General features: G+C 38.6%; 1 protein-coding gene across 1 annotated transcript in view; it reads left to right on the forward strand.

Moving 5' to 3' along the window:
• Stk39 (serine/threonine kinase 39) overlaps positions 1-23,922 on the forward strand; it is a 270,584-nt gene that overhangs the window by 143,488 nt on the left and 103,174 nt on the right. Inside the window, exons 11-13 of the mRNA XM_027946124.2 lie at positions 14,507-14,629; positions 14,750-14,779; positions 22,143-22,205. Of these exons, the coding sequence (XP_027801925.2) occupies positions 14,507-14,629; positions 14,750-14,779; positions 22,143-22,205 (216 nt within the window). The remainder of the gene's footprint in view (positions 1-14,506; positions 14,630-14,749; positions 14,780-22,142; positions 22,206-23,922) is intronic.

Raw genomic sequence — 23,922 nt, forward strand, 5'->3', positions numbered from 1 at the left:
GATGTAAAGGGCAGGCGTCTTATCTTTCTGGAGGTAATATTTTCTGTAAGAAGTAGGACAAACAATGAAGCTGTTAGTCTATTGTTTTGGTTGAAAAAACATTCGTTAATTCAGAACTTGCTTGAGCAGCTATGTTGCCTGGCTTCTTAGGCAACACCCCACAATGATCTGTTAGAGATTTAAAGGTGTGAACTGCTTGTACACTTTGTTTAAATCCTGGTTTTGAATAAATAAACTAAAAAAGTCATTTTTGAGTCAGAGGGACAAAAAATTGAACATGGATACTACTAGTAAGGACTTGTTAGTGATTTTGAAGATGGTTTTGTGATCATGTTTTTAAATATCCCTATTTATTAGAGATGCATACTAACATACTTACAAGGAAAATGATATGATGTCTGGGATTTGCTTTGAAAGTACTGAGGCAGAAAGAGTCAGGATATATAGATGAAATTTGATAATTGCTATTGGTGGATAAAAGAGGTTTCTTATACTAATGTATTTTATATATTATTTTTATTTTATAATGTACTTTTATATATTTATGAACGGCATTGAAAAAAAGATTTGTCCTGGGCTGGGGATGTAGCTCAGTGGTAGGGTGCTTGCTCAGCATGCCCTGGGTTTAATTCCTAGTGCTTTAAAAAAACCAAACCAAAACAAAACAAAAAACAGATTTATCCAAAGTCAATGTGGTAACCAAGAAAAAGAGGATGTTGAAGGTGTGTTCTTAAATAGCATCTCACTCTTCCTGACTCATAGGGTAACAACCTTTTTGACTCAAGAACCAATGCATATGACTCCCCAGCTGAACTGTTGTCTGGGTGACAGTGATACTGTACCCCCCCCCCCCCCCCCAGGGTGTGGGCAGGTTTCTGGGCAGTTCCTACTCCATGTTTCTCATTGGCTTCAGCCTCCAGTGGAAATGGAAGTGCAGGGGATTCTTGATCTTCTGACATTTTTGTGACTTTCGAATGCATGAGACATGGGATGAGCTATTTGGAGGCATGGTCTATAACGAAATGGACAGTAGAAAATTTAAATATAAGGGATTTCTGCATATTGGCTTGTGGTACAGTTATTGGCTCTTCTTTCTTGTAAGTTCAAACCTGCAGTGGAATCAGACCCCCTCAATTTTTTCAAAACAAAGTAAAAGTAAGTGTTTCACAAGCGTGTGTGTGTGTGTGAACTAACCTCTCATCTGAAGACTCTGCCCTTTGCAGATGGCATGGTAGTGAAATGTGTTGGTTACACAGGAAAATGATTTCAGTGAACCAACACAGACGTGTTTGCTTCTTTGAATTATTCCCATCACGAGAGGATGCTAATATATCATCTCAGAGGCAGATGGGCCCACCATCCATTTTGATCATCAGCTCCACTGTTGTTTGGCATTTAGAACTGTGCCTTTCCTCTCAGGATCTTCAGATAGATCTTCTTAAAGGAAGGCCCAGAGTTTTCCTGATGCCAGCTGCTGCTTTGCTTAAGCAGATAGAGTAAATTAAGCCCTTCAGCTGCCCTGTGCGCATTTCTGTTAACATGGTACCCCAGTGGGAGGAGCCATGATAGATGCTATAACTACAAAGGATAATAGTTTTCTGAGGACATGATGGTGAGCCTTTGGGTTTCAGGGTGAGGTAGGTTGGCCCGGAAATTTCCTGTGTCTGTGTTTTAGACTAGGATCGTTCATTTGTTCATTTATTCAACTAGTACTTCTAAGTACCCACTGTACATTGGTAGTATCTGTAATGGGTGGCGATCCACAGGGGTGAACAGTCCTTCACAGAGCTGGGATTTCTGTTCCCTGTAGCAAATTTCAGTTATATTGGATCTGGGGATTACGGATGTAAGGAGCTACAAGGGTTTCAGGAACTAATGTGGACTTCCTAATTTGCCTTTTACCCCTATCCCTTTAATAACTCTGATGTTGTGTTATTAATCCCGAGCATCCCTGAAGGTAAACTGGTGGGAAAGATTCCCTTATGGAGCAAGGTTTGCTTTTTTTCTGGCAACAAAGTGTCATTCATTCATTCATTCATTCAAAGAATATATATTTGGTTCCTACTAAGTGCAAGATATTCTAAATATAAGGGTTCAGAATAGATTTAACTACATCTTATCCTTGGGATCATGGGGTAGCTCTATTTTTTTCTTATATGCTAGAACATTTTCTTAACATCTTTGGAATTTTGTAGCACATACCAACTTAACAAAAACAACAGAGTTGAAGATGTACTGTAAAACAACAACAGCTACCTGGCTAATTGTAAAGCCAGAGCATTAATAAACATGAACTTGTATCATTGATTGCATTTTCTGTGTGTCAAAATTTTTGATAATGGTTTCACTGACTGGACCAAATTGTTTATTGTAGTGCAAGTTTTCAGTCCAGGATTTGTAGCATAAAAATGAAACATTAAACATGTTGGGAATCCTAAATTGCTACATTTATACAATAAATACAGATGAAGGTAACTTGATATTCTTGTTTTAACTCTGTTGTTATGTCAACGTTTTAAAGTTTTTTTTTTTTTTTTTTCATTTTTCATTCTTTAAAAGTTGTTTCGTAGCTCATCTTTCTATTACTCCCTTGTCTTCCGAAACAGAAGTCCTCATCTTTTTTTGCATGGCCATGTTCTCAAGGTTTTTAAAAGTGTAATTTTTAGTTTTAAATGTTTGTTTTTTAACAAGTGTCATACATAATAACGACAATGATCCAAATAATGTCAAAGACACACTGGGCAACGAAGGCGGAGGGAGTGCTTCTTCTCTCCTCATGCTCCTTCAGCAAAGCATTCTTGGTCTTTCTCCACCCAGTGATATGTCTGATTGGTGACTTTGGAGGGAGAAGTCAGGCACCATTCCCCCCACCCTCCCTTTCTCCTGGAGTGCCCTGGGTCACTGTGGCCCGGCCTGTGTGAGGGAGGAATGTGCTGGGCAGCATTGCTGGGGACCAAATAGGTAAGTCTCGTCTAAATCCAGGGATCAGTCTCTGTGGAAAGGCTGCTCACTCAGTGAGCAGTCTCCAACAGCACCTTTGCGATTTAAGGGTGATGTTTTGGCTCCAATATGCTTATTGGTCTTATTTCTAAATTAGTGCAGAATTAGGGAGACAGGTGTTTTCTACTGGGACTCCTTTCACTGTGTACAGCATAGTGAAAAAGAAGTCCCCCCTTTCAACCCGGGAGCCATCACTACATTTTGTGAACCTTTCCAGAAATGCTCTCTGTGCATGTAGACATACCTAGAAACACATATGTATCCCTCCTTTTGTTTTCTTTTGTACAGTGATGGACACTTTGTATCTGTTAGGTTATTCTGATTATTTTATCTTAACAGTCTGTTTGATGCTTTTAATCAGCTGCACACTATTCCATACATAATCTGGATGTTTATTAATTTTACAACCAGAAAGAATAAACATGCTTCCATGTGAATCCCTTACCCTGATCAGTAGTAGACACTGCAGAGCTCTGCTGCAGGGAGCCCAGGATGGCAGCTGCCTCCCAGGCATTCTCTTCCTTGTGGAAGAGGCATATTATGTGTCTCAGTCTATGCAGGTGATGAGACGTGGCCCTTGATTATGGCCAGCATGCTGGAAATTTGCTGTGTGTGGAAGTACTTTTTCTGTCATTTAACCAGGAACGATGAGCTGAGTAATATCTGAAATGTATCTGTAGGGTCGTTAGTAAGCATTTTTTTTTTCCAATGAAACTCCTTGTTACTGATATCTAAAAGTTATTCTAAAATGTTCCCATAAATTTATGTTTCAAAATCAGATGTCTTAGTGAAATTATAATATTACAGCTATCCTCTGTATTACATTCTGTGTGAGAGTTGCTGAGTCTGGATGTAGTTTTCACTGCACAAAAATCAATACATTTGAGTATCTTTCCAAGCTTTTTTCCTGTTCCATTATTCTGTAATTAGAGTTGGTTCTTAACAGAAGGTTTACCAAGGTGGTGGTGTTGATTATAGTACTCAGACTTAACATAAATGATGTTTAACCAGTAACTAACTCCTATTCTTGATTTTAGGTGTCATTTCATGGTAAGAATCCAGTCTCTGATAAGTTACCATAGTTTGTACCACCTTCGTTACTTTTCATTTTATTGTCCTTTCTGCTCAGTTCCTCTTAATATTTCACTTGGAGATATTACCACATTACACTAACAAAACCTGTGGATGCTGTTATTGGCGTGTTCTTTGCTAGCTAATTTGCCTTTTGCCTGTAAATGCCCACAGTGAGGCTTCTGGGTTTAGTGTGTGGCTCAGTCAGGCTACAGTCAGAGAAACAGAACCAGTAAGAGTCATATAAAGAGATATATTGCATAGAATTGGATTGCTGGAGTAGGAAGCTGGTTAACCAGGCTGAAGTTCACAGTACAAGCTGTTAGGAGGGGCAGGTGGGAACCCAAAGTAAAGTTTTTCAACTGATTGAGTGTGGCCCCCCCAGATCATCAAGGATAATTCCCCTGGCTTCTGATCGGGCATGAACTCTAATTTTATCTACTAAGTGCCTTCACAGCCATGCCTAGGGGAGTGTTCAAAGGAATAATGTGACTGTTGCATAGCCAGGATGACACCTGGAACTGCCCACCACAGTGTTTCTGAGTCACTGTGAGCATTCTTCTGGCTCTAATGGTCTAGCTCCCCTCCTGGAGCCATGTTCAGTTGGCTGTAGCCTCTCTCACCCCCCAGGGCTCCTTCTTCTGCAGTTAAGTTAGCTCATAACTTGCTGCTGTATCCAGGCAGCTTTGCCTCTGCTCCAGGGCCAGACATGATTTTCTCCTTTGGTTTTACCAGAAGCAAGAAGCGTTTGCTCATCTGTGTTATTTGTCTTACAGGATGGAACATTCCTATTGTTTGCCTTAATAGGTAAAGTTACAGATCCGCCTGGCACCCGTTCCAGCAGAAGCTTTAGTTCCCAAAGACAATAGTTGCAAAATTGGATGCTGCTTTCTTGGCTTGTTGCTGTTGTCATTGTTCTTTGTCGCCCTCACTTGGGGAAATGTCATATTGAAGTTCTGATAGGATTAAAACAGAATAAGAAGTCTAATTGCTTCTGTTTTTTTTTTTTTTTTTTTGGTGCCATCTTTTTCATAAGAGTTTCCTTCAAACTTCCAGAACATTCTCTTTTGAGACTGCCTTTTCATGTTGGAGTTCCAAAGTTACAAAATTCCATTGTCATTATCTGAAGAGCAACATTTATCAAATTTGATTCTGTTCATTTTTAAAATATGGTAAAACATTATAAGAAAGTTGTTACAAGGTGTCCTTCAATGAACTAGCCCAGTGTTTTGAGTCCTTTATTATTAACTTATGAGAGTCTTTTGTTTCTCTAGAAGTTCTTTAAATAACCTATAGAAACTTCATATCCTCATATCTTTAGTCTGTCCTTTTACATTCGAAAGAAAAGAATGCTAAATTTTAGCAGAACTAGATAAGCAAGGGGTCAGCAAAATGTTAATGGGAATCACTTGCAAAAAGGGTCAAGATTTAGCTGTAGCCACTTATCTATGATTAATAGAAATGGTCTCTTTTCTTCTTGGTATTTTAATATGTAATAACATGGTCAAATGGAAATAATTTGTAAATTTAAGTTAAAACCCGAGTGTTCGGAGGCCCAGAAGTCCATAACTGGAAAACACTGACCAAGAAGCAAAGTATGACAGGTCTCTTATATGGCAAGGAAAGGCAGGTCTCAAATGTTGTGTCCTTGCTTATTTAAAGAATTACTAAGTGTACAAAAATGAAAGTTAAATTTAGTAAATCTCCTAACATAGTCCTTACCCTGTCTAACTAATTATATATAACAAATCACCTTAAACCTATGCCTTGAAACAACAACAGTTCTTTCATTAGGTCTCCCAGTTCCTGTGGGTAAGGCTGGTTGGTTTCTGATCTCAGGCAGCCTCAACTTCAGTCAGGAGGTGGTCAGGCCTCTCTTCTCAGGGCTTATCTGGGCCACCTGGCAGTGTGAAGGTTGCAGGTCAGTTGGATGCCTGAGGATTTCAGCTCTAAGTGTTCCAGTGAGCTCAGTGGAAGGCTTGTCACTTTTTCTCATTTAGCCTTGGAAGGTTTTTTGATCTGCCTCATTCTGATGGCTATGGGTGAGGCACTAACCCATACAGATTAAAACAAAGGGTGCTGGACTCCATCTCTTGACATTGGAGTTGCAGGATTATAGAAGAACCTGTGGGACAGAAGATCTTTTTTAATATCTTTATTTTATTTCATTTTTTAATTTTTATGTGGTGCTGAGGATAGAACCCAGTGCCTCACTCATGCTAGGCAAGCGCTCTACCACTGAGCCACAACCCCGGCCTCCACAGAAGATCTTATTAAGGGCATCTTTTTTATAGAGGGACACGATACCTTTATTTTATTTATTTATTTTTATGTGGTGCTGAGGACTGAATCCAGTGCGTCACTTCGCTTGGGAAGCACTCTATCTACCACTGAGCCACAACCGCAGCCCTTCAGGGCATCTTTGGAAAAAGACTATTCTCTCTTTTACCCTCTGGCCATGACAGTTCACATCTCTCCCACACACAAAATACACTCTCACACTACTGAGATCCTCCAGAGTCTCGTCCTATTATAGCATCAGGCTTAAAGTGAAGGATTTGTCATCTAAACCAGATCCGAGTACAGATAAAGATCCTCAGGACCAGTTCCAAAATACAACAGGGGGACACACATCTTAGAGGCTGGCCCCAAAAGAGGAAGCAGTGGGACATGAGTCTAGAGTGATTCTGGAATCTAGCCAGGTGCATGGGGCCACTTCCTTGACCAGGGCACCGTCTTCTTCCACTGTTTTCTGTGGCTCTCGGTTTCAGTCTCTGGGCTCTTGGTTTTGCTCTCTAAGTCATTCTTCCTTTTCCATAAGAAAGAGCCAGTGTTTGTTGCTCAGTAGCCTTCTCAGACTGCCTTTGCTCTCAAGTTTGGGAATTTGAAGGCCCTTTTTTACTTGGCACTCCTTCTTTTCTTTTAGTTTATTTAACCTGGCAACATTTCATAGTACACATATCTAAATAACTTTGTGGGTTTTCTATGGGTTTTATTGGATTCATTCCATTAGACAAGATCCACATGAAAGGTGCTTTGTCTACCAGGGGCTCCCTATGAGGTGGAATCGGGACAACACCTTTATGAGCCTTAGAAGACTTGTTATTTAATGCAGGGCCTCTGCAAGGCAAGTTTTTAGGATCCTTGTTAGACCTCAGGTATGTTTCAAAGTGTCTATGAGGCAATACCTTAGATCTTTCTGAAGTCTCAATAATGAGTCATGCCATTTCACCCTGACTTTGGTGTTTGCTCTGAAGCCGTTTCTTGGTTTGAGAATTGTTTAATGTTTGGAGAGGCTGGGAGTGAGAAGCAATTTTATATTTCATAGTTTGTTCCTTAGCTCATCTCTCTCTGCTCACATTTTATCATAGGCAGGGAGTATAATCTAGGTGTCACTTTAAGTGTTCTGCCTGGAAATCTCTTTAGCTAGATCATTGAATTCATTAGGTACATTTCTGTTTCCCTCTTTGCCATAGATGTCAGTGTCACTGCAAAACAAGGTCCCGCTCTCCTCCAGCTTCCAGCAACATCTTTCTCACTTTAATCCCTCACTGACAACTTTCTTAAACCAACAGCAGTCATTTTATTATCTTGCACTGTTTGTGTGTCAAGAATTTGGAAAGGACTTGTCCTGACTTGGGGTCTCTCAGTGCTTGCTGTCAGCCACCATGGAAGCACATCTGACTGCTGTTGCTTTGTGTCGCTCAGTTTGGGGTGATTAGGTAGGTGTCGACAGTGACTGGGATAATTAATATACTGATTTCTTCCTACTGTTGTCACCCTAAAGTTCCAGTACATTTTCTGCTCTACTTTCAGAAATCTCAAATTCAGCCAGGCATGGTGGCGCACACCTGTAATCCCAGTGGTTCTGGAGACTGAAGCAGGAGGATCGTGAGTTCAAAGCCAGTCTCAGCAACTTAGCGAGGCCCTAAGCAACTCAGTGAGACCCTGTCTCTAAATAAAATATTAAAAAAAAGACTGGGAATGTGGCTCAGTGGTTATTTTCCTGTTACCCCTCAAAAAAATAATTACAAATTCAACCTTTCCCCTACCTCCCATACATGCTTGAATGCTTTCTTCATTTTCCCATCATTTGAATTCCAGACCTTCTGATGGAGTGTACAACAGAGGTGTGAACTCACAGGCCAAACTTGTCCTGTTGACGCATTATTCTTTATTTTTTATTTTTTTGGTACCAGGGATTGAACCCAGGGCGCTTAACCACCAAGCCACATCATCAGCCCCTTTTCAGTATTTTATTAGAGACAGAATCTCATTGAGTTGCTTAGGACGTCACTAAGTTGCTGAGGCTCAGTTTGAACTCGTTATCCTCCTGCCTCAGCCTCCAGAGTTAATGGGATTACAGGCATGTACCACCACACCCAGCTGATGTATTATTCTTTAGGGTGTGCAGAGGAATTAAAAAAAAAAAAAACAACTTAACATTTTTATTAACATTTTTAAAAATCAAGAGAAGTCACGTAAAAATCCAAATTATCTATTTCAGAAAAATCAGATCTGGCAATGCTGAGTCTGCCTGCCTGAGGCAGCTGTCAATCTACCTGGATGCACCCTTAGGGGGAGACAGGTTCTCGCCTGGTCACCCATGTCTTCAGCTGGCTGGCTTTCTGCATTTTCTGATTAGCTCTCGCCGGCCTTTGGATTTGTTATAGTTCTTTAAACAGCTTATTTTTAGCCATTTCCTTGAACTAACCCCTAGAACCCACTACCTTGTGATCCATCCATGTTACAAGACACAGTAGGACTCATTAAGTTTTCACTTTTTCTGGGTAAAATAACTTCTCTTGTTCTGCACGCCCAGCTCTCTTATGAATGCCTTAATAACAGATACTCTCTAATACTATCCCTTGAAAGTTATCCTCTCTTCTATGGTCTCACAGATTTATATTTTTGTCATAGCACCCACTCTTTATTGAAATGATTATCTTAAATATTGTCCATCTCTCTGAACTATGAATTACTCAAGGTAGAGGCTTTGATTTTTCTTCATCTTTGATCTATACCTTGTTACAAAGGTAGGTGTTCAATAAAACGTTGTTGACTGAATGAATAAAAAAGTGATTTTGAAAAATGGCTAAGGCAAGCTTTCTGCCCTAAGGAGGTATACAGTTGATAGTTCATCCATCAAAGGCAATGCTAAGCAGAATGGCATAAAGTACAGGCAAAATTGCAAGTGGGAGCTCCACTAAAGTCCCTTGGATTGGCAAAAAATTGATAAATAGATCCCACAGAAAGGCAGATCAGGCCAAGGTATGCATGTAATATACATGTAAAATGGTAGAGTTGGGGACAGTGTGGCAATTTGTACATAGCTGGATGGTAGGATGTCTAAAGGGAAGTGGTGGGAAATAAGTTTTGGGGGTAGAGTATGAGAGACTTGAATGTTAAAGACTCTGGACACAGCCTGTCTATGATAATGAACACTAAGAAAGTGCTCGTGTGCTCCTTGTGGCAAAACAAAGGATAAAAGAGGGAAGCGATTTGATGCTCAGAGACTGGTCAGTAGTTTGTTTTATTAGGAGAGGCCAGAGATCACTGTTGAAGGGACCTGATGTACAGTAGCAGTTGAGGAGGTCAATTTGCAAAATGTAATGTTGGATAGATCTGAGTGTGAGGAAAGATCAACATGTATTAATAACAATATCACCCGTGATGTCTTGAGTGTTTATTATGTTTAAGCCTGATGGTAGGATCTTTATATGACTGTGCTTTTTGCCACCATGGTGGGGATGTGGGTGGCAGTCTGGGGGGCATGGGGAGCTGTTGACTCAGACAACACTGGAGAGAGTCTGAAGGAAGCAGGGGGTGGAGGATTAACAAATGGGTTGGAGGTAACAAATTCAGTCTTGAGAAATGGCTGAGATGTTCATATCCAGCCAAGCACATGAAAAACAAGATGAGGAGATGAAGTTTCCAAGGACATCTCAAGTTGTATGCAGGGGAGGAACAGCCATGTTTCTGGTAAAGACAGAGTACAAAGAATAGCAGGAGGCAGAGAAGGATAAGAGAGGTAGAAGGAACAATGTCATGAACACAGGATTGAGAGAGCTCAAGGTCAAAGAATAGGGTCAGCTGTGTTTGCAAGAGATGGTGAATGCATGTCCAGGATAATCCCATGGCTGGCTTCTCAGGAATGGGTTGAATTGAGGGACCATATGGCCAGGGGCCACTGCTGGGGTACCAGGAAGTACAGCATGGAGCGTCAGCTGTGGGCTTCAAGTCTTGCATGATGGGGAGTAAAGTGGGCAGGCAGGAGAGGACCTAGGCTGGAGGGGACAGTGAGGCCAGGCATCAGGCGCAGAATGGAGGTACTGCTGAGAGAGGTGGTGCTCAGAGGGGGCGATGCCAGACTGTGAGCTGCAGAGACAGTAAAATATTTACTGCTGAAACCTTATCGAAGTCTCATTATGTTTGTTAATATTCGATCACATAGAAGGCTTTTTGTTTGCTTGGCAGTGCCTCAAGTACATTATAAACAGAAATTAATTAGAAACATTTTATATACTTCAAGTTAATGGGATGCCTGAGACCAGAAATGTCACTGACTGCTGCTTTCTGTTCTGTCCTATGTGTCCTCGATGGGCAGACAGAGGGTGAGCTCCCTGGATGACCCAGGTTTAGTCGGTGGTTGGGCACACTGTAGCTTCATCAGGTAGAGGAGAGGTCAGCCCAACCATAGGGTTTCCAGTAAGGAGGAAATCATTCATATGAAGTCCCATGTCCAGGATGAAGTTAATGTGGCAGTGGAAGAAGCTGGCAGGTGGTTCAGATGGGCATGCCAGATTGAGAACCATTCTACTAAACTGTGGTCAGTATTTCTTTGGGTCACATTTATCATAGTATGTTGGAGTCACACACTTCCTTTTCTCACATCGAATGCCCTGCCTAGAAAGTTCATCTTTTGGCTCCCTTATATTTTCCCCCATATTCTTCCTCCCTGTTCTGGTGTCAGAGGCCAAGCAGCCCCCCTGAGATCCTGTACCACCTCTTACTTATAGAAAGCTCCTGCTCAGAGGGACACTAGAATGATTAGGCAGAGCACTCTGGCGACTTTTCTTTCTACCTTGCTGCCCTGTTCTTCCCCTGGCTGCTGTCTCCCAGCCCTGCCTTGGACATCTGGCCTGGTGGCCACCAGAACTGACCAGTGAGCCACACAGCTCCTCTGTCTGTCCAGCTGAGCCCATCTTCTCCCTTTGTCAGAATCATAACTTTGGTTCTTTTATTTAATGAATTTTCATAAAAATGTTGTATAGAGAATGTGAATATTGCTCTCCTTTTCAGGTTTGTATAAATATAACTGTTTAATTGTATTTTATTTCCAGTATGGGAATAAATAGTGTTGCATGCAAAACATTTTCTAACCTCATTATTGTTGACTCTGACTTGAGGAATTTGTGGAATTATGAATTCCTCTAGGTGCTACTTAATTTGAGCTTGTTTCTCATAGAAGCACTGAAGTTTGTTTTTTTAAAACTATTGACCAAAAATAGAGAACAAATCATTCTACTACCTCTTGGTTTTACTAAATGAGCAAATCATTTAATTGAATAGGAATGATACAAATAGAATTCTGAGGTAAATAATCTCCCTTGTCGTCATCGAGGAGATAGGGTGAGAATAAAAAGTATCACACACCTTTTTTTGGAGTTTTTAATTTTTTAAACTCTTCTCCAGTTCCTAAATAAGAAGATCATTTGCTAAACTAAATGAGGCTTAGCTGCCTTGCTTCTAAAAGGTAAAAGTTGTTCTTCATCTCTACAAACTCCCTACAAGGATGTAACTTTGTAAAATTGATTTCTGTTCTTTCACTAGAAGTCACTGTCATATAAATACACCGTGAAACCTGGGTTTCAAATTTTGCTGCAAGTTTATTCCTAGGAGTAGGCCAGGGGGACATTCTCAAAGACAAACTTGGCCTCTTGTTCTCTCCACTGTTATATCTATATGTTTCCCTACCTAGATTTTTGAATGTTCTTTGTCTTAATTTAGTCAATATTTATACTTAACTTGTTTAACTAATATTTGTCACGTAAAGGCTTGGTCCCATCATTTTTTTTTAGTGTGTAGGACTGTAATCCTAGACTTTTTTTTTTTTTTATCTTTCTCTTTTCTAGCAAATAAAACTGAAAGAGACAACCAGGGTTCTGAGATAAAATAGAAATGGAAGAGGCCATTTTATTGTTTGTAGTTTGATCTGCTTGTGGAAATGGAACTGATCTTGTAAACACAGACCCAGAGAGGGGAGGGCGTGAGCTAGGGTGCATAGCTGGGCTGTTTCCAGGAAGAACTTTCCTTGGTGTGATCTCTTGAAGAATACTAATTCTCATAATTTTAGTAAGGTAGAGTTTTATTCTGTTCCTGACACATAGTTTTCTCACTTATTGGATAATAGTTTGTTTTATAACAGATAAAGCTTTAATTTTTTTTCTTTTCAGTGCAGTCTTTGACACATGGCCCTTGCCATGATCAGTGTTGCCAAGAAAATAATTCATTTTATTGTATATGTCAACAGAAAATTATTTTCTTTTCCCTTAGTAATTTCTTTGTAGCTTTAAAATGAGCAATCTCTTCTGAAAATCCTGAAGTGTATTTCAGCATTTTTTTTCTATAGTACTTTGCCATCATCCATAAGCATCATTAAAATCAGTATCATTAGAACAGGATTTTATAGGAACTCAAAATCTAAGTGGAATAAATATCTTACATCAAGCACTCAAGGGGTTTTAACTAAGTCCTAAGTGTTTCAAAGGTGAATTCATTAAGAAATATATATATTTTTTTGGATTGGGGAAAAAAAAACTTTTAAAATAATCATAACTATATGCAATTACTAATAACTTTTTACTTGCCTTTTAACTTTCTGTATTGGAGCTCAGATCTTCTAGACCAAGTGATCAGGATTACTTTTGCAGATTATATGGCAATGCCCTCCAATTTAACTTAACTGTGAGCATGTGCTGCTTGTGGCTTCACATTGACCTGAGTTGTATAAATAGTTGCTTTAGATTTAAGTTCTTTGATGCTTCCTTTGTGTTTAATGGTGTGCCTGTGATATAATTAAATCATTTCTATTATGGGAAATGGCCTTTCTTCATATCATACTCTTTCAGAGTCTTCACAAGACATTTTTTAATCACTTCTTTCTGATAGTCATTCAATGGCATAAAGAGATTGGTAGTCTGAAGCTTCGTTTCTCCCTAGATTTTGTCTTCATAGCATTGTCATCTCAGGGCACTTTCTGGGCCTTCATCTCCTTGTCTGTAAAATGAAGGGGTTGAATTGGAAGTCAGAAAGGTCATTTGTACTCCAAGATCCTCTGATTCACTGGGTCATGAGCTGTTGTTACATCACATCATCTTCATCTGCTACAGTGTTTTGTTTAATTACGACTCAGTACATTTTTTCCCCACTTTCAATTCTTATTCTTTATTTTAGTTCTAGAATAGAAGTAGACTCATGAACCTTAAGATTTAGGGGGTTTTTTTTTGTTTGTTTCACTATACTTTTTAAGACAAATTACTTTGGTTAGAGGCTCATTCTCAGTCATCCTGTCCTTTTAAAAATGTTACTTTACCACAGACATCTGGAAGGCATGCCCCATGGATTACATTTCTATCCTAGTTAGGAAGGAAGGAAGGAAGGAGGGAGGGAGGGAGGGAGGGAGGGAGGAAGGAAGGAGGGAAGGAAGGAAGGAAGGAAGGAAGGAAGGAAGGAAGGAAGGAAGTTAGTTAGTTGAAATAGTTGAGGAAGCCAGCCTGATTATAACCTAAATACTAGCAAGGCTGTGGATGATCATGCTGCATGGGTACAATCTCACAAGTCTCTAGTGTACTACACAAAGTCTGTTAGGATTAGCCTGTTACTGTTTGTTTGCTTAAATAGGTTGAGCAGAATCCTGGAAACATGGGCATGATGTCAGGTTCTAGAAAGAGCCAGGCAGCCACAGAAGGGTATTTGTTCTGTGGTCTAGGTTTTAGCTAGCTGGGACCTCTAGTCTGGTGTGCTTCATTGGGCTTCTGGGTTTCCCTGCCTTCGCTCCGTCAGTGGTCCATTGCTTGTGTGTGTTTCCTTAGGCAATTCTGAAGCCTATCACATGGCCTTGTATATGTAGTAACTGATAAAATGGTTAACTGAGTAAAAGTGAACAATGATCTCAGTGTATAATGGCTTATGTGTGTGGTGTTCTTCCAAAATAGTTGCATTTCAAGAACACAATATTTTTGGAAGGAGAATGAGTGTGGGAGTCTGGAGGCTGTGTGGTCTCTTTGGGTGTTGATTTCTAGCTATCGCTGGACTGATAGCCATGGGGGTCATCTTCAAGGTAGTGTGTGTGTGCCATGTAGCTCATACAGCAGTACCAGCGAGCCCTGCAGATTCAACTAGTGAAGTGTGGTGTGGGCTTGTTTTGATTCAGGTAAGACGAGTTCCAGGGTCAAGCGGTCACCTCCACAAAACCGAAGACGGGGACTGGGAGTGGAGTGACGACGAGATGGATGAGAAAAGTGAAGAGGGGAAAGCAGCAGCTTCTCAGGAAAAGGTAAATGACACCGGTGACCAGCAGCAAATCTGCATGCATTATATTTCTGAAGAATGTGTGTGTGTGTGTGTGTGTGTGTGTGTGTATGCACATATTAATGAGTACATATTTGTTTTACAGTCACGAAGAGTAAAAGAAGAAAATCCAGAGGTGAGCAGCAGTTCTGTCAGTCTGTCTGTCTATCTATGTGAGTATGTACTTTTCCACCACTTCATTCTGCCCTGTGGTATCAGTCTAATCCATTTAGGAGATAGACTGAAAATCTCACAGAGTAGGGCAAAAAAGGGAAGGTACGTCATTGTTGTAGGCCCCGATTCTGTCTTGAGTTTCTTCTGGCCTGCACAGATTGCAGCAAATTACTTTACTCTGAGCCTCAATTTCCCTTGCCTTTAAAACAAGGAACAATCAGAGTTCTTGTAAGGTTGCTGTTGAGGATTGATTAAATCATGTTCATAAGATACTCAGTGGAGGCCTCGGCATCAGCTGGGTAATAATTACTTTTAACTCTTAATATTACTGACATTTAGAAAACATAGGTGAGCATACAGGCAAAATTTCTTCTAAATCTTCAATTTACAGTAATACAGATACTAAATGGTTAGAAACACTATTTGTCTTGATTTTTAAATCTCTGATGTAACTAGGTAAGCAAGGTGCACTCATTTAATGACTTCATTTTTAAGAACTGCTCATCTTTTGATTAAGGGATCGTTTTTCATTTAATTCCTCCATCTGATTAATTATCCTAATCCTTAATGTCTAGTCATGACTATAGCTCAGTAATTCTCTTAGAGGAAATTTGAGCATATTTAAATAGCTCCAGATATTTTAGACTTAGTAATTAATATAGACCTTATTAAATTCTCATTATGAAAACAGAAAATGTTGGGCTACAAAGTATGTCCATCCCAACTTTTTAAGATTGGTAGGCATTTCCTTTTGTTTGGGAGGAGCAAATCTCACCATGGGGTTTTAAGTGGCAGTAGCCAGCTGGGCATTGTAAGAGTGATTGACAGAACTGCAAGCCCTTCTCCCTTTGTTCTCCCATCATCATCCTGGCCACTGTAGGTCTTTCCTGGGTGTTTTCAGTGTACCTGCCTCTCAGTGGTAGTGCTCCTTCAGGTCCTGTTGAGAGAACAGGATCATGGAGACATATGATAATCACATGAATTATTTTTTTCCATTTCACATGTAAGATATAAGCTTTAGTCAAGGACATTTTTCCCCTGTGCTAGGAGAAATGGTGATAAGCGTCAGAGCAGGGCATGTTGGCTATACAGTTTTAGAATGCTGTGCTAGAGTTTAGATGTTGTGCTAGAGTTTTAGAATGATCTTAAGTAGGTCTCATGTACTCTGCCCTCTCATTGCCCACTTTCCCATTTAATCTGGAGCAAAGCACAGAGTACAAGTTTTTTTCATCTGTTGTTAAGAGTATCTCTAATTAAAAGGACGAGTTCTTCTTAGAAGTAGAACATAATGAGATGCTTTAGGTAGTGTCATTGACCCCAAAAGCATTCATTATTGGTTTACTACAGGACATCTCCACTGAGTGATATTCATTGATCTTGCCTTACTAGTATAGAGAATGGGTGTTGGTCTTTTTCCCCATGAGAACTGGTTAAGAGAATATTTTACTATGTGCTCATTGAAATTGCTGATAACTTATTTGGCTAATGGCAGGATCTTTTTGGAAAGAATATTTTGTGCACAGGTAAGAAAGGGAATAATGTAGGGTAAACTGTGAGTTGATTCTCAAGCTTCACTGTTGATCTTGATGGGGATTTGAAAGTTGTAGGCAACATAGCATCTAGACTCATTTGATTTTCCAATGGAATGTGTCTGTCACAGATTGGTACAAATTTAAGGAAGCATATGAATAGACTTCTGAATTTTATGGAAGCATACATGTTTCATGTAAACACTACCACTACATTTTAGGAATGACCTGACCCTGTTTCTTGGGCCAGTATTCTAAACTCTTGATAGTGCTGTCATTTCATATCCTGAGCTATATTACCAGGTGCTTTCAGCTTTTAACTAAAATAGTCCTCTGATTTGCTAGCCACCCCCAACTGCTTCCTATAATTATGGAGAGCATACAGTATTTTATTTATCTATTATATAGGGAATTAAAAAGTTAAATTTATTAATATTTAATGTACCTATATATGTGTGTATATATTATATATAATATTTGACACACATTAAATATGTGCCTGCTGTGTTTTAGGAAATGTTGGGAACATATCAGTGAGAGAAACAGAGCAAAATCACTGTCCCTGTGAAACTTACATTTTAATAGGAGTAAAAATAAATTGTTAATTTGTAAATTATTGTTACAATAGGATAGGAGCAGTATGTTAAGGAAAAAAAAAAAGAATGTGTGGAGATGGAGTGTGGGAGGAGGCTGTGATTTTTGTTGGGGTTGGTCAGGGCAGGCCTGATAGAGAAGGAACAGAGAGCAAAGATTTGAAAATGGTATAGGAGAACTAGAGTTCATAAAAACTAAAGACTGCTGTTATCTTGCTACCCTGTTGCCCCTGTGGCTGTCACTTCTTTTCACAGAAGTTATCAGGTGGCAGTGTTTCTTGAGAGACTTTTTTTTGTTCATTTCTATATAAATATATACTTAAATCTAGCATATCATCTAAAAAACATGAATGGAATGATAAAACTATAATGTTTTTGCAATATGCCTTATTTTCTTGGAAATCTATTCATATTAAATATTGTAACTACCTCTTTATTTTTAATTGTGGCATAGTGTTACATTAGATGGATAGAAATGGTTTATTTAACTCTTTCTTTCTTGTCAGTCATTTAGATTGTTGTACGGATGTCATTCCCTTCACTTTTTTTGTGTATGCACTTGGGTCAGCACATATGCAAGTACAGTATAGATACTTAGAATTGGGATTGCTTGGTTGAAGCGTCTTCAGATTTTGGATTTTTCATAGTTGCTATCAGTAACTAGATCAATGTATATCTTTAAGCATCTTTGAGAATGAAATGCTTATCTGTGCAAAATGGCACATTTAAATGCCAGAGTAATTATATTTTGATAAGCTTTTCAATAATGGTTGTCATTTAAATTGCAGTCTAGTTGTGCTTTGACCATAAGCTGGTAGAAGTCTGGGCTAGTATTTTATGCATGTGTGTGCTCCCCTTGCATACATGATTGTTGGTGACATGAACATCCATGCACAGAAGTAAAAACAAGAAGCAAGTATATGAATAGGCATGTAGTATTTCTGAGGAGGTCATAAATGGGAATAAAGATCAGAAGATGTTATGTAATTGAGGTGAAGTGCAGAAAATGTAGCCTTAGTAGTGCTATGTTTAGACAGTAAGATGCTAGAATAAATGGATATTTTAGGCATGGTTAATTTGTGAGGTGCTGTTTGGTCTCTGGGGAGTCCTGGGGTACAAAGTATTACAATATTAGTTAGTGAAGATTGAGAAAGCCGGAGTAGGATCTTTGTCAGAGGGATCTTGGGAAGATGCTGCTTATCCTGGAGTATATTTGGAGGCCATTCTATGTATGTCTAGGAAAATTTCAAATATAAACAATACATTTTCAGAGTTATACCATTTATCTTAAGATTCATAGCTAGGTACTTTGAAAAATTGGTCATGTGTTCCTAGAGAAATATTTTAGAAATAGTCTTGCAAAACTATTAGTCACCCACTAGTAATTAATGATTTGTAATAAGTACATAATTCATTCTCATTTATTTATCATCTTATTCTACTTGGGTGGAAGAAAACTTCAGAGACTAAAGTTTAATAATTACATTATTATTCATGATAATATAGTTAAGTAATTGATAAAATATGTAAACTGTACCTGATGTCTCTGGAATTGGGTTAGCCATTGTGGAAATTATACAGGAAGAGAAGAGCACCTGCTTTCTGGAAGCTTCTATCTTTTGAGGCCTGAAGCAGAGTGCCTTTTGTGGGTAATGTTTCCTACTTATATATCTTCTTATCTCAACTTTTCATCTGTTATCCTCTTATTGACCTTCTTTTGATCAGTGGTTTCAGAATTTCTTTTTTTCAGGCTCTGAGATAATAAGTACTTGTTTAATGACTTTTTGTCAATTTTACATTATACTTTTAACTTTCTACATGAAAAGTGAAATAAACTTTATTTTTAAATTTAGTTTCCTTTGGTTTTTTCATTGAATGGAGGAAGATGTTCGCTAGGGCTTCGGTTAAAGCAACATTTTTTTTTACAGCGTCACCTCAGATAGGTGGCATGAGAACAAATGATTCATAGTCCTGCTCAACACCAGAGAAAGTGAAAGATTTAAAATATTCGGTGCCTGGATTCAATCACAAAGCCACAGATGCTAATTTACTAGTTAGGGGTGGTGTCCCAGCTACAATGCTTTTCAGAGGGTTGATCCTGTGATTCTGATTTGTGGCCAGGTTCAAGGTCTACTGACTATAAAAACGTCACAAATCAGGCTGAATCCAGAAACCCAAAGAGAAATCAGGAAGATTCTGTTTTAAATATCTGCGTATCAGAAATTTCAAAATAAAAGAAAGAGAAAGGCAGAAGGAAAAACATTTTTAGAAATCTCTTGGAGAAGTCCTTACTCAACCAGGCTTAATGAAACAGGAGTAAATATTTTTGGTTGAAGCCCAGTAGGACCCACAAAAAGTACATTGAAGAGCTTTGTCATGGAGAGTTTAGTCTAGCTTAATTATGAAAATCTTTCTGTTTCTTTACTCTGGGATCTTATCTCAAGGAGAAATGCATTTGAGGTGGATTTAGATTGAGGATGTTCTTACTAGATATTAGGTATAATGAGAAGGTTAAATTTATTGCTTATATTATTCATTATTGTTAAAGTAATGGTTTTTAAGACTTCCACTAGCTTTTTAAAAATTATTTCTGATGAAACATGTTTTCCAAATCCCCATCAACTCTTAAACATGTTTTATTCTCCACCCCACTTTTGTGCTACTGGGAACTGAACCCAGGGGTGCTCTACCACTGATCTGCATCCCCAGCCCTTTTTTATTTTGAGACAGTGCCTCACTAAATTGCTCAGGCTGGCCTTGAACTTGGCAATCTTCCTGCCTCGGTCTCCTGAGTCACTGGGATTACAGGTGTGTGCCATTGTGATTGGCTGCATATTTGTTTCTATATCTTTATGTAGAAGGAGAAAACATTTCATTTCTGCCTCTAAATTTATTACAGTTAGCTTTAGTCATCTTAGACTGCATTAATATGATACTTTAATTATGCCACTTTCTAAAGTATGTTATCACTATAGGTAATTGGCCTTCTGAGTAATGTTGGAAGTTAGATTTATGATCAGAAATCTGCTATATTTCTGAAAATAAACCGCATTTTGGAATAATTCTAGACAGAGAAATGGTACAAAGATAGTAAGTGCAGAGTTCCCTTCACCTGGTTTTTCACACTTGTTAATTTCTCCTGGAATCCTGGTATGTGTATCATAACTCAGAAAATAATATTTTTATATAACTATCAACTAAACCCCAGAATTTATTCATATTTTACTAATTTGTCCACTAATGTTCTTTTTCTTTTCTTGGATACAAACCAAAATACCACATTTCATTTAGCTATGTGTTAAAAATAGAAAAAGAAAAGATTAGACAGAGTTCTATGAAAGTTGTAAAGCATATGTTTTTTCTTTCTTCTGTCCATTTTGAGATATTTTCCTCTCTTTTACCCTCTCCCAGATCCCCACTGAGGTTTAGTCATAGAGTGGTGTCCAACATTAATTTATTTTTCTTTCCCCTTTCTATTGAAACATTTGTTCTCTTAAATGCCCTTCTATTTAAGAGAGGGAAAACTGTTCAAAAGGGGGAATATATCTGATAAATTTCTATTATGCTGTTGATATGTAACAGCTGCTTAATGGGTTAGCATATTTTTTTCTTTTTTGAAAGTTTTTCATTTAAGAGTATAACCAAAAGGCCATCCTCTAGTCTCATGGAGAGGGTTCACAATAGTGATATTGAGCAACTGCACGGAATTGTCAAGGAAGATATTTTTGTACAGGGGCTTTCAGCATTCTGAGCACCTCTGGACATCTTCCAAGGAATAATTTGCATTGCACCATTGAGAATAGAAGCTGGTCCTTTGGTTATATGCCACTTACACCTCCACAGTGACTCATAAGGCATGTGTGGTTCCCTTGCCCACTCCAGTCATAAGCTCTCCATCAGACCAACTGCCCAGGAATAAGGGACCTGGGTGGGTGATGGGCCTCCCCAAGGAAAGGAGATGTTTTCTCCTCTGTGTCAATGCTAGTGAGGGTGCTTAGCTTACTGTTGTTCTTTGGTTAAAGGTAGGATATGCTGTACGGGCAGTTGTGATGTGTGGTTATACATCAAACCTAAATTCAGACTGGGGAATAAGACTGAATGATTCTTCCCAAGAGGTATTTGGTGTAGGCCATTGCCCTCTGGCTAATGAACAGATATTGTTTTTTTCTTCTAACATAGTCACCCCCCAACATTTTATTATAAAACATTCAAACATACAACATTAAAGCATTTCATTGTGAATGCCATATACCTATCACCTAAGGTATAACTTACACTTGCTTTATGACATGCAAATCCATCAACTCATCCATATTCTCATCTGAATTTTTTAATGTACTTCAAAGTAAACTGCAGACCTCAATGTACTTTCCCCTGTTAGTTCAGGATGAACATAGTTATTTTTGAGGAAGCTCAGAGGGTATGAATTTTATATCCTTAAATTTTAGACAATTTTTGCCAGAAAGAATTTCTGATTATTTTAGAATTGGTAGTAGGTTAGAAATGGAAGATCCTTTTCATTTGTTTTCATTGCTGTTTTTCTTTAGTTTTTTTCTTTTCTTTTTTTTTGTTGTTGTTGTTTCTTGTTTTGTTTTCTGTCTTTCAAGGTTTACTACAGGGCAGAGTTCATAAAAGTCAGTTGTGAGGTAAAAATGATTTAGGTGTCAGCTCAGGGCCACAATTCCAATTTTTGAGAGAAAAATGTAACCGATCCTTCTGTTGGGGAAAATTATTTTAAAAAACCCACTTAACGTTATACATTTGTGAATTACAATCAATAGTTACAGTAATAATTAAAGGGGCAGTTTTTACTGAGTCTAAAACTTCTCATTAGATGAAAATATCTAATGAAAAAAGTTGTTATCCAATTTAAAATATCAAATAGTCTATGCTTTTTCACTTTGGCTGAGTCGCTCTCTCAAACCCTACAGGTCACCCTGGAGAACCCTTTAAAGACACAGATGTTCTCCCATCTAAACAAAATTCTGAATCACAGGCCAAGTGGGACCCAGGCATTTATAGCACATTCCCTGAGTGATTCCAATGCAGGCAGTCAGAAGCATTTGGGATATAGTTTAGGAAATACTACTGCTTTAAGATCTGAACATTATTGTCTCTGGCAGTTGGTACACAGTGTAACTACATTGACCTTGATGTCTCCTTTTGGCTTCCTTGAGTAATATCATGGTGGTTCTCTTAACAGATCTCGGTGAACACCAGCAGTATCCCCGAGCAAATACAGTCCCTCTCCGTGCACGACTCTCAGGTAGGTTCCTTTGCCAGTCATTTCCATTAGAGAAGCTTTGTAGGCAGACCTTTAGAGAAACCCACCATTTAAGCAGGTAGACAATTTCAGAGTACATTGCCAAACCTGGGGCTTATAAACTCTCCCTTTGAATAGATATGGAAAAAAAGGATGGTTATTATTGACCATCCTTTCACGACCTCTAGCCTTTAATGATAGGTTCAAGAGCAAGAAAAAATTACTAGAATGCTTTTGAAATTGCTGGGACTGTGGAAAGTACGCAAAGGAAAGAAAATGACTCACCCTTCTGTTATATTCCAGCCACAAAACATTGTAGCTAATTGATACTTTTCTTTTGCTCTTGGTTGGATTTCTATAACCTCTTTTCATAATTCTTTTATTATTGAATTTTATGGGCCAATTCATCTCTACAACTTGGCTTGTAAAAATAATAGTCCAGTGACAGTGAAATGCATGTACAATGCATTATTATAAAAGGCGTATGACAGAAGACCTGTGCGGTGAGTCATGCTGAGTGTAGTCAAGGATGCTGAGCAATTCAGGGCAAGGACTGTGGGTATAGAGTTGCAGTGCAGAGTCACATTCTAGTTCTGCTATAGAATTGGTAGGCAAATACTTCTGCTCTTAAAGAGGTTATAATAAGCCAATCCCCAAACACCAGAAGTCAAAGTTTTCTCTGATATGTGGAAGCTAACACACAATAAGGGGCGGGAGAGAGAATATAAATTCAGTGGATTAGACAAAGGGGAATGAAGGAAGGGCGGAGAGATAAGATTAGGAAAGACAGTGGGATGAATCTGACATAACTTTCCTATGTTCATATATGAATGCGCCACAGTGAATCTCAACATCCTGAATCTCAACATCGTGTATATCCATCAGAAATTAATTAAAAAAATAAAATAACTATGGCAAAAGTCAGAAAGATCAATAGAGGGAAGGGAGCAGGGGGTAGGAAAAGGGAAGGGGAAGGAGAGGTATTGGTATCTGAATTAGAATATGATATATTCCATGCTTTTATAATTATTTCAAAATGAATTCTACTTTCATGTATAACTAAAAAGAATCAATAAAAATTTGGCATTCCTACCACAAAAAAGTGATTATACTATAAAGCATCATCAGCCTTAGAATCACAGTATTTTTTCCTAAATCTGTATGTTTCATTTAAATTTGTTTCTATTTTGCCTGATCTCTGTTTTAGAAAGCAGTTATTTATTTGGGAGATGGCTAGAGCAACGGGGTTTCTTGGTTGTGGAAAGCCTGTTTGAGGTCTGATAACCTGGCCTTTATCCTATGGCTGAGGAATCAAGACTTGCAAAGATTGAGTAGTTTGTGCAAAGTCACACCATGGGTCAGAGGCAGAACCAGAGTTCAGTGTAGGGCTTTATGCTGTGTCAGTCAACTCAGTAAGAGATAAACAGTAGGGATTCACTGAACGATGAAAGGCAAATAATAATAATAACAAAAAAGAAAGCAAAGTGAGCAAAGGAAATAGCAAAAGGGATTATAATAACTAGAATTGTTTAATATTTTATAGTTTATGGCTCACTTTCATGTATATCGTTTTCCCAAAACTTTTTGAGGCAGGTATTACCCCTGCTTTGTAAAGGGGAAAACAAGTCTTTTCCATGGGCTTGTTCCATGTTTACACAGCTGGTAAGTGGCAGAGCCAAGTCTTGACCCTGAAGTCTTGTTATTTTTCTCTTCTTAGACA

Source organism: Marmota flaviventris, chromosome 11, assembly GCF_047511675.1.
Source record: "Marmota flaviventris isolate mMarFla1 chromosome 11, mMarFla1.hap1, whole genome shotgun sequence".
Taxonomy (NCBI): Eukaryota; Metazoa; Chordata; class Mammalia; order Rodentia; family Sciuridae; genus Marmota; species Marmota flaviventris.